Source organism: Thunnus thynnus, chromosome 22 (genome assembly GCF_963924715.1).
Source record: "Thunnus thynnus chromosome 22, fThuThy2.1, whole genome shotgun sequence".
Classification (NCBI taxonomy): Eukaryota; Metazoa; Chordata; class Actinopteri; order Scombriformes; family Scombridae; genus Thunnus; species Thunnus thynnus.
In genome coordinates, this window is record NC_089538.1 from 25439830 (window position 1) to 25455360 (window position 15531).

At 40.8% G+C, this 15531-nt stretch overlaps 1 protein-coding gene across 2 annotated transcripts in view; it reads left to right on the top strand.

Moving 5' to 3' along the window:
- Positions 1-15531, top strand: part of kif1ca (kinesin family member 1C, a) — a 35576-nt gene that overhangs the window by 2594 nt on the left and 17451 nt on the right. For both annotated transcript variants that reach the window (XM_067580260.1, XM_067580259.1), the window contains exons 3-11: positions 10797-10924; positions 11526-11602; positions 11699-11777; positions 13949-14049; positions 14137-14202; positions 14289-14467; positions 14910-15021; positions 15113-15190; positions 15286-15351. In XM_067580260.1, coding sequence (XP_067436361.1) covers positions 10819-10924; positions 11526-11602; positions 11699-11777; positions 13949-14049; positions 14137-14202; positions 14289-14467; positions 14910-15021; positions 15113-15190; positions 15286-15351 — 864 coding nt within the window. In that variant the 5' untranslated portion in view covers positions 10797-10818. The remainder of the gene's footprint in view (positions 1-10796; positions 10925-11525; positions 11603-11698; positions 11778-13948; positions 14050-14136; positions 14203-14288; positions 14468-14909; positions 15022-15112; positions 15191-15285; positions 15352-15531) is intronic.

Below are 15531 nucleotides of genomic sequence, written 5' to 3' on the forward strand. Positions count from 1 at the left end.
CTCTATAAATACTGAGAAATACAGAGAGAGATTTACTCGGCAGTGATTGGTTGAATCAGCAGTGTGTGAACTTGAATGTAACAGATGTTCATTTATATGTAAATAAATGAATAAATGATTATCAACTACTAGACAGCACTATTTTAGACGCTGTCTCATATATTTGCGCCGACAGATTGATTTCGATAATGAGCGTCGGAGCAGCTTTTAGAGGCAGAGAGTCAGAGATGCAGTCACTGTTCATGTCTCGCTCTCTAAAGTTAGCCTGTGTGGCTAAAGCTGCTCCCAGCAGGCATCTCAGCAATCTGTGAGTGTGTGTTGTGTATTTTTAGCTCCATGTTGTTTGGATTCTGCCCCGATGTTATTAGGCAACACCCAGAAAAAAATTGATAAGGAGAGATTGAACCACCTCCCTCGTACGGAGCAGTGTTTTTCCTCGTTCTGTTTTCACATTTTTAAATATTTCTTTAAACTTTATCTTCATTGTTACTGAATGTAGAAACTCAGGACTCATTTATGTTCACGTTCTGGACACCAGTTTGAATTATTTCAACTCATGTTTTTTTCTGTTGTAATATATGTGAGCAGTACTACAATACCCATGAGCCTCAGCTGCTGCTGTTGCTGTGGAGACGAAGCTGTGTTTGCATGTCAGAACAAAACACAGCTGGATCTCATCCAGAATTCACCCAGAATCTGAAAATAAACTTGATTTAATCTGCGGTTGTAAATATGAACTCTGGGCTCGCAGTTATCAGAGCATGTGACTTAGTTTTATGATCTGTATTTGTAGTTTCTGGCTGTGAAATGCACCTTGGGAATTGTAGTTCTGCTTTAAAGCTTTTATGTTCACAAATCTTCAGCTTTTTTTTTTTTTTTCAAAGAACCAGATATTTTCTAACATATGTTGTTGTTTGGATGGTTTAAACCAGAAGAGTTTCATGTTGATCCAAAGAGTCATGTGACATGTGTCTGTGGGAAAAATTAAGACTATTATTACCAGAACTAGTGGAGCCTAAAATATCTCCTCCCACTCAGTAACTCCATTATGACAGGCCTGTGTGTGTGTGTGTGTGTGTGTGTGTGTGTGTGTGTGTGTGTGTGTGTGTGTTTCCTCTGTTATCTCTGCAAACGTTCCTCCAGGTGAGGAATGTTAAACTGCTTCTGACTCCAAAAACGTCCACATTGCAGAAAGTCTCCCGAAGGCTCCACCTGTTAGCGTTGAGGTTTAAACTTCCAGCGGAGCGCCGTGACCTGCGAGGCGAGGGTCATGTGACGGCTCAAGGCCGTTTGGTAGAAAGTAATCAAAGAAGAAGAATAAAACACAACATCTTTATTCTTTCAACTCTAATTAGTTTTGACAAAGTTTGATTTGAACAAAACATTTAAAATGTAAAAACAGTGACAGAAATAATCTGAAGATTTGAAGTATGAATATTCATGTAAACGTAACTTTTAGTTAATTACATTTTGAATCCTTTTATTCAAAGCGACGCTCCAGTTTCTTTGTTACATTTGTATTATCACAGAATCATATAAAGTCACTTTCAAATGTTCCAAACGTGATTTTCAACAATCAGTTGCTACGGAAACATGTCTGTTTTATTTATATTTATTTGTTTTTGATTCAAAAACTCACAAAACAGCATCATCAGACCCGCAGTCACAGCAGTGAACTGCTCTCCTAAAGACATCCACGCATAAACATAAACATGCTAGCAGGTTAGCTAGCTAGCTGTAGTGCTAGCATGGCTGCCCCTGCCCCCCCCCCGGCTGGTCACCTGACCTTCGCCTTGCAGTTCACACCTGTCCGTCGAGTCTCCGGCTTTGTGATGGAAACAGGAGTTAGCATCTAGCTGTAGCATTTAGCTCTGCAGCAGATTAGCATCTTCTCACATGTTCACGCTGATGCTGTGAAAGCTGGAAATATCAGACCAGTTTACCAGTTTACCAGTTTACCAGTTTACCGCATCATCATTATTATTATGTTGCTGCTCTTTCTTATTCCACCGCAGCTGCTTGTTAATCGATCGCATTAATCAATAGCTCATCGTGCTGCTGCCTGTGTTCTCTCAGGTTCGGGCGGGTTTACCGCGGGTCCGTTTCGAGACCAGTACCAGTCATACGTGTACAGGTTGAGCTCGTCATGCAGATTTCCCACCGCTCCTAAAGGCAGCACGTGGCGGATGTCATGTGATCAGGACGTAGACGTTCACTGTCTGTCAGTCTGACTCAAATGTTCTTTACAAACTGGGCGTCGGGTCGAGCTGATGGCTATCTTTAGCTGTGTGTGTGTGTCTGTGTGTGTGTTTGATGTTGTGTACATTACCATAGGAAGGGCTGAGCTCTGTGTGTGTGTGTGTGTGTGTGTGTGTGTGTGTGTGTGTGTGTGTGGTATGAACACCATTCATTATCACATTCCTCCAGAGAGGCCTACACATGGGAACTAAACTCTGTCTCTGTAGTGAGTTTGTCCTCACGACTCCAATCAGACCACAGTCATCACATGTGTTCACTGCTGATCAATAATCAATCACATGTGTGTTCACTGCTGATCAATAATCAATCCGGACCAACAGACGAGTGTTTACAGGCAGAAGAGGAAGAATGACCACCGAAAAAACCAAGAGAAGAAGAAGTTGGAAAACTTCAAAAATGACTGAAACGATGAAACTATTAACAAAATAATTGCACTTATTTTCTCAATCAACTAATTGATTAATCAGCTGATCATTGCAGCCATATTGGCTACAGACTGACGTGCTGCAGATTTCCTGACAAACTGGCAAATAAAACCCCACTGACGCGCAGCGAGTCTGAGGTTTTTAAGGGCCCTTCTGGTTTCGGAACCACTGAAGAAGAATCAGTCAGAGCTGTGAGGGTCGCGCTCAGGATCAGCTCTCTGTCTGATCAATATGTGGATCTAGTCTCTAAAATCAGATTATAATCTCTATTTAAGTGGGTTGAGCTGCTTCCTCTGGGGGGGGGGGGGACTGGTACCTCTGGTTTGGGAGTCTCTGCTCCCAGACGGATTCAGGGGGAAGGCTGATTGTATTTGTACGTCGTGGTGCGTCTGCAGTCTGGTTGACTTCGTCTGTTTCCATATTCTCGCCGGTTGTGTAATTCCTGGCTGAGAGCAGGAAGTGTAGCGTGTTGGCTAAAAGAGTCTCCAGCTGGTTTTAGCTGTGAGATGAAGGATGTGAGCCGCAACGAACCGCGACGTCGACTGGAATTTCTTTCTTTTTTTTTTTTTTTTTTGAAGCTGGAAAAAACGTCTTTCTGTCTTTGCTAACAGTCTGTTTAAACAGCTGGTTAGTTTGGCCAATAGCAGCTTTCAAACTAGCCGGGCCTGTTCAACCAGACACTGAGTAACTATGAGTGTGTGTGTGTGTGTGTGTGTGTGTGTGTGTGTTGGGATGCCTGTGCTGTGATGTCAGCGTTTCTGCCCGTGGTCTGCGGTATGCAGGCTGCTTGTTCACCTCGACGCACACAGTAAGATTAGAGTACAATCCAGTATCTGTCTCCACCATCTTGTCCGTGTGTGTGTGTTTCTGTGTTGACAGAACAAACACTCGCTCAGCGGTGGGAAGGACTCATTTTAAAAAAAAAAAAAAACATTTTCAACCCACTGTGTTTCTGCTGTTTTGATTGAATGATGTCACTTCCTGTAAGCGTCCCCTCGGAGGATCTCACATCTTCTTTAAAGGATCACTTCAGGTTTTTCAAGTCTGTTTTAACAAATTACTGATGGGACAAAAATCTGCAGCCCACAGGCAGCAATGGACAAAATGACGTCAGTTTGTTTCCCCTTTATGAAGTTTCTCTTCCTGAGTTTAGGTAGGGTTAGAGGTTAGGGGTTGGGATTAGGGTTAGGGGTTAAGGGTTGGGTTTAGGGTTAGGGGTTAGGGTTACTGGTAGGGGTTAAGGGTTGGGGTTAGAGTTAAGGGTTGGGATTAGGGTTAGGGTTTAGGTTTAGGAGTTAAGGGTTAAGGGTTTGGATTAGGGTTAGGGGTTACGGGTAGGGTTAGGGGTTAAGGGTTGGGATTAGGGTTAATGGTTAAGGGTTGGGGTTACTGGTAGAGGTTAAGGGTTGGGTTTAGGGTTAGGGGTTGGGGTTAGGGTTTAGGGTTAGGGTTACGGTTAGGGGTTAAGGGTTGGGTTTAGGGTTAGGGGTTGGAGTTAGGGTTTAGGGTTAGGGATTAAGGGTTGGGGTTAGGGTTAGGGGTTGGAGTTAGGGTTTAGGGTTAGGGTTACTGGTGGAGGTTAAGGGTTGGGATCAGGGTTAAGGGTTGGGGTTAAGGTTAGGGGTTAAGGGTTGGGTTTAGGGTTAGATTTGTTGCTTTTTTACTGTATTATATTGATTTAAACACTTATAGGGATGGAATATGTTAGTTCATCGATACTACTGCTCTCATCTGTTAAGTACTTTATCGATACTCTACTGTGCAAAAATAAATAAATGAATACATGTTTTATTTGTTTATAACGAAATATTGTTTCTAGAGCTGCAGCGTCACTATAAACTCAGTAATTAGACGAGTTAATAACACAGTAATAAGAATGAGGAACATACAAATCCAGGGTCCCAGGGGTGCTGGAAATCCAGTGCTTGAATTTTGAATAAAGTACTTGAAACATAGTAAATCGCTGGGTCGGTGACACATTCTGAAACTTGAAACTTTGTTTTTTTTTGGTAGTTTATAGCACAATAACATCTGATTTAATGTGATGAAGAAGTGAAATAATCATTTTGACTGCATATATATATGATTTACCACAGCTGTAGGTGCTGGTAAAGCTTGAAAATACACCTTGAAAAGTGCTTGAATTTGATGTAGTTGTCGTCCTTCAAAGCTGCCGGAAGATCAGCCAGAAAATCTACAAAGAATTTGCCAGATTTTTTAGAGACCTGCACTTCCTGTTGACTGTTAGTTCAGGTGATGACGGCGCTGCTCTTCTTCTGTGGTGATCAGGCTCCACGTAGCTCTTTGAACTCGGTGTGTTTGTGTCTGTTTTCACAGCTGATAGACACAACCGGCTCCTGTAAAGATCTCTGTAGAGCTGCAACTGATGATTGTTTTTTATTATCGATTCATCTTAATCATGTGATCAATAAAACACATCCTGGAGTCTGAGGTGACGTCCTCAAATGTCTGATTTTGTCCAAACAGAAAACCCCCCCAAATATAAACTGTACAGTTTTATAAGAGCAAGAAAAGACACAAATTCTAACATTTAGAGTCTTGAACCAGTGAATGTTTGGTGCTTTTTGCTTGAAAAATTAAACAATTGATCGATTATGAAAACTGTTGCTGATTAATCTGCTGTTGATCGATTGTTAGATTAAAATGTCAAAAAGTAATGAAAAACTGTCAATTTAAGATATTTAGTTTATAATGATATAAAACAGGGTTGGGATTAGGGTTAAGGGTTGGGGTTAGGGTTAGGGGTTAAGGGTTGGGGTTAGGGTTAGGGTTACGGTTAGGGGTTAAGGGTTGGGGTTAGGGTTAGGGATTAAGGGTTGGGTTAGGGGTTAAGGGTTGGGGTTAGGGTTACGGTTAGGAGTTAAGGGTTGGGGTTAGGGTTAGGGATTAAGGGTTGGGTTAGGGGTTAAGGGTTGGAATTAGGGTTAATGGTTAAGGTTTGGGGTTACGGTTAGGGGTTAAGGGTTGGGGTTAGGGTTAGGGGTTAAGGGTTGGGTTAGGGGTTAAGGGTTGGGGTTAGGGTTACGGTTAGGAGTTAAGGGTTGGGGTTAGGGTTAGGGATTAAGGGTTGGGTTAGGGGTTAATGGTTGGAATTAGGGTTAATGGTTAAGGTTTGGGGTTACGGTTAGGGGTTAAGGGTTGGGGTTAGGGTTAGGGGTTAAGGGTTGGGGTTAGGGTTAGGGATTAAGGGTTGGGGTTAGGGTTAGGGTTACGGTTAGGGGTTAAGGGTTGGGGTTAGGGTTAGGGATTAAGGGTTGGGGTTAGGGTTAGGGTTAGGGTTAGGGGTTAAGGGTTGGGGTTAGGGTTAGGGGTTAAGGGTTGGGATTATATAATGATATAAAACAGAGAATATGGACGACCCATTGTTTCATGTGTAAAATCTTGAGGAAAGTCATTTGTTTGTTTCAGAAGACACCAGAAAAATATAAAAAAATATATTAAATATAAATATATGTTTGAAAACAGACTGAAGAAAAACTCTTGACTTGACTTAGAAGTTTCCTCTGAACTCGTCCTGAGTAATAAAAAGCCGTTAACAGACTCGATCAGACGGCTGAAGCCTCATAACTCTGGAACGAAGGCTGCGGATTGTTTCCTTCCATGTCTAACGGTGACGTGTTGTTCTGAGGAAACAGCTTTCAGGGGCCGTCGTGCAGAGCAGCAGCTGTAATTACATGAAATATGGTGCTAAGACAGACGGGAAGCTGCTGTGTAATGAGCCGTTACCTGGTTGAACTTTAACACATTTAGTTCCACTGGTTGAATAAAGTGATGAAGCAGAGACTCGAGGCCGACTCTCTCAAACGTTTGGTGTCATTCATGAAGGTTTTGACTTCTTTAATCAGAAACTTCCTGATTTAAACTCTTTATTTTGATGGGTTTTTTTTAGTTCAGCTGCTTTTGTTTAGTCAACACGTAACATTTTGCTTCTTGCATGTTGAATAAAGCTGCAACGTAAATAATCAGCCAGTATTTTGATAATTGTTTCATCATTTTAGTCATTTCTGAAGTAAAAATGCTCCAAACTCTCAGATTCCAGTTCCTCCAATTTGAGGATTTACTGCTTTTATGTGTCGGATCAGAAATTAAACTGAATATTTTGAGGTTTTGGACTGTTGTTTGGACAAAACAGGACATTTTAATACATCTGCTTGAGCTGTGAGGAAACAATAAAGAACGACTGATAGACTAAATTGTTAATAAAAGTAATCATGTGGAGTCAGAACAAGTAGCAGCGGAGTATCGTAACGACGAGTATCCTATAGTTGAGTCCAGGTGGAGCAACGACACATCAGGTTGTTTTTAACCACATTATATAATATTATATATATATAATCAATAACGTCACAGCAGCTAAGAGTTGAACCAAGAATGTAGATCTGCAGGATCAGTTTTCAGTTTACTGTCATATACGACACATAAAAGCAGCAAATCCTCCAATTTTCAGGAGCTGGAACCTGAAAGTTTGGAGCATTTTTACTTTAAAAACTACTAAAATGATGAATTGATTATTAAAATACCAGCTGATTAATATAGAAGCTGTATACTAATCAATACACTCATATTTATAGGATACGGTTTATCAGAGCTGCAATGATAGTCGATCAACAACTATTTAGATAATCAAAATAATCGTTTTAGTCATTTTTTTAAAGAAAAACTAAAATGCTGGTTGCAGCTTCTCTAAAGTGTCAAACATGATAATAAACTGAATATCTGCAGATCAATCAATCGATCATATTTGCAGTTAGAAGACAAGAAATCAACATTTACAGGAACAGGAAATGATTCAATACTCGTCAATCAGACTTCACACATTTAAAGCAAAATGTTTTTGTTTATTTTTTGTTCTCTGACGTGTTTCATCCACCGTTAGTTTCATCGTTTCGTCTTCAACCCTCAACGTGATAAATCACCTGTGTGATGACATCATGAGCTGTGACGGCGGTCGCTGGTTCATTTGGATATTTGTGTGTGAAGATGCTGAGCTTGTTGTTGTTGTTGTTGTTGTTGTGAACGTGCAGGTTGTTGCAGAATGTCGTCATGTTCTTAAGAAGCATTTAACACATCTTAACTAGAACTGTCGGGTTTTGATAAAATATCAACTTTTATGTGTGTTAGAGCCGTTTGTATCTAAAACTGTGTTAAGGTTACTCCCTGGTTGCCACAGTAGGTGGCGTGTTGAGCAGCAGCGTACGGAAATGTATATGTAGAAGAAGAGGCAATTACTCCTCAGGTGTGCTGCTTACCGGGAGAAGCACAGTTTTTTTGACCGCCGTTTAGAGGCTAATCTTTAAGCCTTTTTTGTTGTTTTCATGCAAGTTATAGATGTAAGTGTATGAATAGCAAATGCTTTAGTGGTGCACGGTGATAAATAAACACATCTGAAGGAAGCGCAAGTCCGAGGATGTTTGATTTACTACATGGAGCCGCCGCATGACGACGCGTCAATTACATGTCCCGGTAACAGCCCCTCACTGTGGCTTCGGTTTTGTTTTGGTCGAAATCAAGTCACTACAATGTGTTTATTCACAAATATATAATTCTACTGTCTGTAGCTCAAAGCTGATTGGTTCCTGCTGAAGGTGTAAAACTTAACAAACATATAGTTTCATTTTTAAAATCAGCTGGTTACTGTAGTTTTTTAGGTTTTATAAAACGTCACATTTCAATCAGTTGCAATTGTTCTGAAAAAATAATTCAAAGGAATCTCATCAAAATATTTATTTTATTTGTTGTGTTAAGAAAATTAAAATCGGCTGATAAAACGTTATCAGATTTATTAAACTCTCAGTTATCAATATTGGAACCGACCTCAAAAACCTGACCTCATCTGCCAAAACTAAAATAAACATGTTTTAGTCTTTAACCAAAAACTTTTATCAGTTAAAGTCAAATTTTAGTGATTTGATTTTCAGTTTTACTAAAACTCATTTTAGTCATTTTAGTCATTTTAGTTTTAAAGAAAAAACATTTGTTGGTTTCAGCTTCTCAGATGTGAGAATTTTAAGTTTTCTTGTGTCGAACGTGACAGTAAACGAGACATCATCAGCTGTGTGTCCTGTTACCATGGTTACAGGTTAGCGTTGTCCATGTGAAACTGCTCTGCAGTAATCCATACAGACTGACTCTCCTGTTAGCATTAGCATTAGCACAGCTACCTGATATTTGTTTAGTGAACATCTAGACGAAGGTTTAGATCTTTCAGCAGCAGGAAAGATCTAAACCTTCGTCTAGATGGCCGACTGAAAGTTACGTTAGCTTGATGATGTTACGTTAGCTTAGCTTTTTATAAACGTGTGTGTGCTGCCTGCACATTTTCACAGCTGATGATTTCAGAAGTTTATTTTTATTTAAGTTTTTGTCTCGTCGTGAAACAAAAGACGTTAAAGAATATTTGTCATCATAGTTTAAATTACAGATCAGTCTCCGTCTCACGCACACACGCTGATAACCAATCAGAGAGCTGATCAGTCACACGATGGCAGCCTTCTGTCTCTGCGATCAGTCTCCTCTGATTGGACAGACGCCGTCTCATAGATGATTGACAGGCTGATCAATAACCTGCTGACTGCTTGTTTAACTGACACACACACACACACACACACACACACACACACACACACACACACAGTAACAGTATCTGACAAGGTGTTTTCCCAGGAGGCTGTAGTGTGTGTGTGTGTGTGTGTGTGTGTGGTAATAGGCCTGAGGCAGGGGCGTTCGACATACAGTGACAAAGACCCAAAAAAAAAGAGAGAGAGAGAGAGAAGATGAATGAAAGAATGAAGAGAAAGAAAGAGAGACGACAGAAATAAAAGAAGAAGAAGAAGAAGAGAGAGAGATACAGGTGAAAATGAGACAGCTGTGGTTTCCATGGCGACGGCAAAAACACATAACAGGACAGGAATGTGAAAGGAGAGAGAGAGAGAGGAAAAAATGTGGAAATGAGAAAGAAAGAGGAGGAAAGAATGAAGGGGGGAGGTTTAGTTTAAGAGAGCCGTCATGAATGGAAAAAAAAAGAAAAAGAGTAACGAGAAGAGAAGAAGAGAGGAGAGAAATAAAGAGATATAAAGATTAAAGAAAAACGAGAAGAGGAAGAAAAAGATGTGAGAAGATGAAATGAGAAGAGGAAAGGAGGTAAAGGAGAGAAGAGACGGAAGAACAGGATGTAGGAAGAGAGGAGAGAAAAGGAGGAGAAGGAAAAATGAGAGAAGAAGAAAAGAGGAGAGAGAGGACGGAAGGAAGGAAGGAAGGAAGGAAGGAAGGAAGGAAGAATAACAGACGGGACAAAAGGAGGAACAGAGGAGAAGGAAAAAAGAGGAAATCCATCCAGGAGAAGGAAAAAAAGAGCGGGAACGAGAGAAGCTCATAAAAAGAGGGGAGGAGAGGTGGAAAGAGGAGGAGAGAAGCGGTTTGAGAAGGAGGGAGGAGAGATGAGATAATGGAGGGAAGAAGAGGAATGGAAAAATAAAGAGACGCTGAAAAAAAGTTTATATGTTGTTTTTATGGTAGAAAATTAAACTGAAAAAACAAAAAACTACAAAAAATACAAGTAAAACAATAAAAATCTGTTATAAAAACAGAAAAATTAATAAAATGTAAAACAAATCTGAGTAATTATGAGAACAATAAATACAGAAAATAAACCTCAAATAAATAAATGCAAAAATACACTTTTTTCAGTTAAAATAATTGAGATTAATTGATTAAGTTTAATAGAGAATTTAATTAAAGTTTTAAAAAGTAAATATTAAAGTAAGATTATTAAAGAATAATTTTTAAAAAATCAAAACAGTAAAAAAAAAAGAATTAATCAGAAAATAAAATTAATTAGAAACTAGAAAAAAATAAAATGTGTAAAATATAAAATTTAATATGATAAAAATTGAAATAAAGTAAAAATACAGTAAAAATCTGAAGTGTAAAATAAAATAATCTGTTAATATAAAATTATAGAATTAGTGTAAAACAAGAAAAGTTAGTTTTTTTTCTTTTTATTATTATTTTTTGACTTCAATCAGTTTAATGTTGTCTAGTTTTATTTTTCTGTCTGTGTCTTGACTCTGCTCTCTGATTGGCTGTCCTCAGGTGGGGTGGGCGGAGCTGAGTGATGGCAGGCGCGTCGGTTAAGGTGGCGGTGCGAGTTCGCCCGTTCAACTCCCGAGAGACGGGACGCAACGCCAAGTGTGTGATCCAGATGCAGGGAAACACTACCTGTAAGACACACACACACACACACACACACACAGTTAGCTCGAGGCTAACAGTTCCTATTGGTTTTAATGAAGAATGCTAACAGCCTCTTGTTCCGCTCTCTGAGGGTTAGACGTTTGCTGCGTTTAAAACGGGCCTCAGCGATCCCAGCATGCTTCTGCCAGTCATGTGACCTTTGAACCTGCTGCTATTTACACACACACACACACACACACACACACACACACACACACACACACACAGTGTATTAATAGACGTTGCTGCAGCGCAACTGTTTTTAGCCGCTGTCTGAACACGCTCACATCGACTGATATTTATACACTGAACTTGTTAATGATTGACGTATTTTGAGTCACGTTTCCTGTGAATTTGTGGTCATGTGACACATTTCACCTCCAGGCTTGGAGTTATGGTAAGAAACAGCTGCTCAGTGATAAATAAGTGAGAACGGAAAAACACCCGCCAACGTTTTGATTCATTTACTGTTTTTGCTGCGGTGTATATGATTACACGTCTTCTATATAAACCTGTGAAACCAGTATAATCAATATTGATCCTAGAAGTTACACTGGAGAGTATAAATGTTTGTCTTTGTCTCTGCAGGTATCTCCAACCCCAAACAGCCCAAAGATGGAGCCAAGAACTTCACCTTCGACTATTCCTATTGGTCACACACAACGGTGATCACACACACACACACACACAACATGGAAAAAACACTCGTCCAATCCCCCACAATCAATAATAACCTGATGTGTGTGTGTGTGTTTCTGCAGCCTGATGACCCCAGCTTTGCGTGTCAGAAGCAGGTGTATAAAGACATCGGAGAGGAGATGCTGCTGCACGCCTTCGAAGGTAAAAACAGTCACTGACCAGGTTCACTGATCCATTTCAACCACATCACCTCCTGGATCTGAACTGCAAACACTGAACAACGAGGAACTCAGACATGACGCCATGTGTGTCATCATCTGTGCAATGATGCTGCAGATATTAGTGATGATGATGATGATGATGATGATGTCTGAAAGTGCGAGTCCAGTTTTTTTCTTTGAGATTTAATTCTGGAAAACGTAAACACACTCCTGAACCTCATCTAGAACTATTTAAACTAGTTGTTGATCTGAAATGAAGCATGACTCTGCAGCTCCTCTCGGCTTTACAGAGCTTAATAGTGAGTTTCAGCTCATTGTTTGGTTTTTTTAGGGGTTATAGTTAGGGTTAAGGGTTAGGGGTTACAGTTGGGGTTTGGGGTTACGGTTAAGGGTTAGGGTTAGAGGTTAGGGTTTGGGGTTACGGTTAAGGGTTAGGGTTTGGGGTTAGGGTTTGGGGTTACGGTTAAGGGTTAAGGGTTAGGGTTTGGGGTTAGGGGTTAGGGTTTGGGGTTTCAGTTAAGGGTTAGGGTTTGGGGTTACGGTTAAGGGTTAGGGGTTTGGGGTTAGGGTTAGGGGTTAGGGTTTGGGGTTACGGTTAGGGGTTAGGGTTTGGGGTTAAGGGTTAGGGTCAGGGTTAGGGTTACAGTTAAGGGTTAGGGGTTAGGGTTTGGGGTTACAGTTAAGGGTTAGGGGTTTGGGGTTAGGGTTAGGGGTTAGGGTTTGGGGTTAAGGGTTAGGGTCAGGGTTAGGGTTACAGTTAAGGGTTAGGGGTTAGGGTTTGGGGTTACAGTTAAGGGTTAGGGTTAGGGGTTTGGGGTTAGGGTTAGGGTTAGGGTTAGGGTTTGGGGTTAGAGGTTAGAGTCCTGGTTGCTTCTCTGTGTGTGTTTGTTAATGTTATTATTTATTTATTATTAATTTCATGGTTTGTGTTTGTTTCTGTGAATCTGATTGAAAACAAGTTAAAGGTTTGAAGTGTAACCGACTAAAAGGTTGTTAGTTGAGTGTAGTTGTTCTCCGCTGTGTCGCTGTGTTTCCAGGCTGTTAGTTATTAGTTTGAAAGGTTTAGTAAGAAACTGAGGAATCAATCTGCAGTAGTTTTAATTATCAATTAATCGTTTGTCATTTTCTGAAAGAAAAAGTGCCAATTTTTTCTCTGGTTTCAGCTTCTCAGATGTGATTTTTGCATTTTGAACTTATTTTTGTGTCTGTTTGTATAAAACAGATATGAAGGACTTGAAAGCATCTCTAATGTTTCTATAACTCAGTCTGATGTGTCAGTGTGTAATGTGTTGGTTGTGGTTTGTAGTGATGAACCTACAGAGAATTATCAGAGACTCTGCAGCTCCTCTCGGCTTTACGGAGCTTTATAGTGAGTTTCAGCTCATTGTTTATCTGTCCGGCTGCAACTTTACTGTTCTGGTTCACTCTCAGCGTCTCATAGCGTCGTTTTCAGAAAAAAAGCTGAAAAAAGCTGCTGTACACTACCTGCTCAGCACCATAGTGGAGCATTTAGCAGCTAAAGAGCCAGATATTTTCCTCAGGAGTTGGTGGAGAGTAAAAACAGCTAAAAGAGAGTGAATATTGGACTCACATTCACCAGGTGGACAGAAACACGACTCCACATGAATCATAATGTTGCTCCAGAACTGCTGGATGTGGAAATAAGCAACTGTTTGCTAACAAGTTCAACATATCAACTGACTACGAGCAGTGTGGAGGACTGGATGGAGCAGAGCGGCGGGGAGCTCCGCAGGAGTCGCACTGCTCTGATCCGGAGTCGTTTACCGGCGGGAGGAGAGCTCAGAGTTTATTTTTTAAACTTTTTGGGATTAAAAAGTGGATTTATCTTCACTCTTGCTCTCTCTTCATCCATGTTGACTGTTGACTGAAGGGGAAACGGAAACATCAAGGATGTCGGCGTTGATTTTGACCAATGAAAATAGAGCCAGGCTGAGCAGTTTTCTGTTCACTGACAGCCGGAGCAGGTTAAAACATCTTCATGGAATCAGTGATGATGTGTCAGAGTTGCGTTTTCACGACTTGTTTCTGATGAAAACTAGAGGACAAACATGAGCTAATGCAGGTTTAAAGATAAATGTTTTCTCAGTTTGAATATCAGAAGAAAAGACCAATAAATTTTGTTTTTTCCAGGATACAATGTGTGTATTTTTGCGTACGGTCAGACGGGGGCAGGAAAGAGCTACACCATGATGGGCAAACAGGAGCCTGGACAGGAAGGGATCATACCACAGGTAACAAACTTCTGTTCTGTACACATTGAATGTTTTTGACATTATATGGACTGAATATGAAGAATAATCCTGTTTCTCTGTGCTCAGCTGTGTGAGGACTTGTTCCAGAGAACAGGAGCAAACGACGATCCTGACCTCACTTACTCTGTGGAGGTAAACTCACCCTCATCCGTTCATTTACACTGATTCCTCCAGTGAAGACGTGATTGGCTGAACGCCGTTGTCTCCTCCGCCTCCAGGTGTCCTACATGGAGATCTACTGCGAGCGGGTTCGGGATCTGTTGAACCCAAGCGCACATGGGACTCTGCGGGTTCGGGAGCATCCCATCCTGGGGCCATACGTAGAGGATCTGTCCAAACTGGCTGTGACCGGATTCACCGACATCCGGGACCTGATGGACGCCGGCAACAAAGCTCGGTCAGTCTTCTTCTAGTGGAAAGATGCCATGACATCACCCAGAAGACGTTTGGTTAAAGACTCCTGAGCGTCCATATAGCATTTTTTTCTGAGCGCCAACATCTCCGAGCCTCTCTAGTTGATGTCATCGCTGTCGCTCCCTTTCAGCCAGCCAATCACATATTAGATGGTCCTCCGGTTGGTGCTCATAGTGAACAAAACAATGTTAAACAAGTAGATAATAAAAAGCAGAGGGGCGATGCTAATCTATCACACAACGGCGGTTAGAGTGGTTGTCAAGATATTGTTGTCATAGAAACAAAACCCATTCGCCATGCTTCATCAACGCTACATGGACACCAGGCCTTAGTGTAACAGTAATGACATTAAGAAACAACTGATTAACTGACTGATCCTACTGTCAGTGATTGATTATTTACAGCTGACTGATTATCGATTACAGGACGGTTGCTGCCACAAACATGAATGAAACATCATCCAGGTCGCACGCCGTCTTCACTATCGTCTTCACCCAAAAACGACGAGACCAGATGACCAGCCTGGACACTGAGAAGGTGTGTTTGTGTGTGTGTGTGCTGAGGACCTGGTTCATTCATGATCAGTACTTTTGGTCACAGACTTAAAAACTGATGACTTTGTTTTCAGGTCAGTAAGATCAGTCTGGTCGATCTGGCTGGAAGCGAACGAGCCGACTCCTCGGGGGCAAAAGGAACTCGGCTCAAGGTCAGAGGTCACACAAGTGTGCTTTGGTTGTCTAAACTAAAACCTCTTCAGTATTTATTAAACTGAACTCATGTTTATTGTACATTTGTGTACAGGAAGGAGCGAACATCAACAAATCTCTGACCACCTTGGGGAAGGTTATATCAGCTCTGGCCGAGATGGTACGTCAGCATACGCATATTATATATATATATATATATATATATGTATATATATATATATATATATATGTACACATACTATATGAATAATAACGTTGCACTCAAGTTATTAATATCATAAAATGCACAAAGTAAAAGATGATCCTGATCACGTTTAAACTGAAAAATGACTTGTCTTCA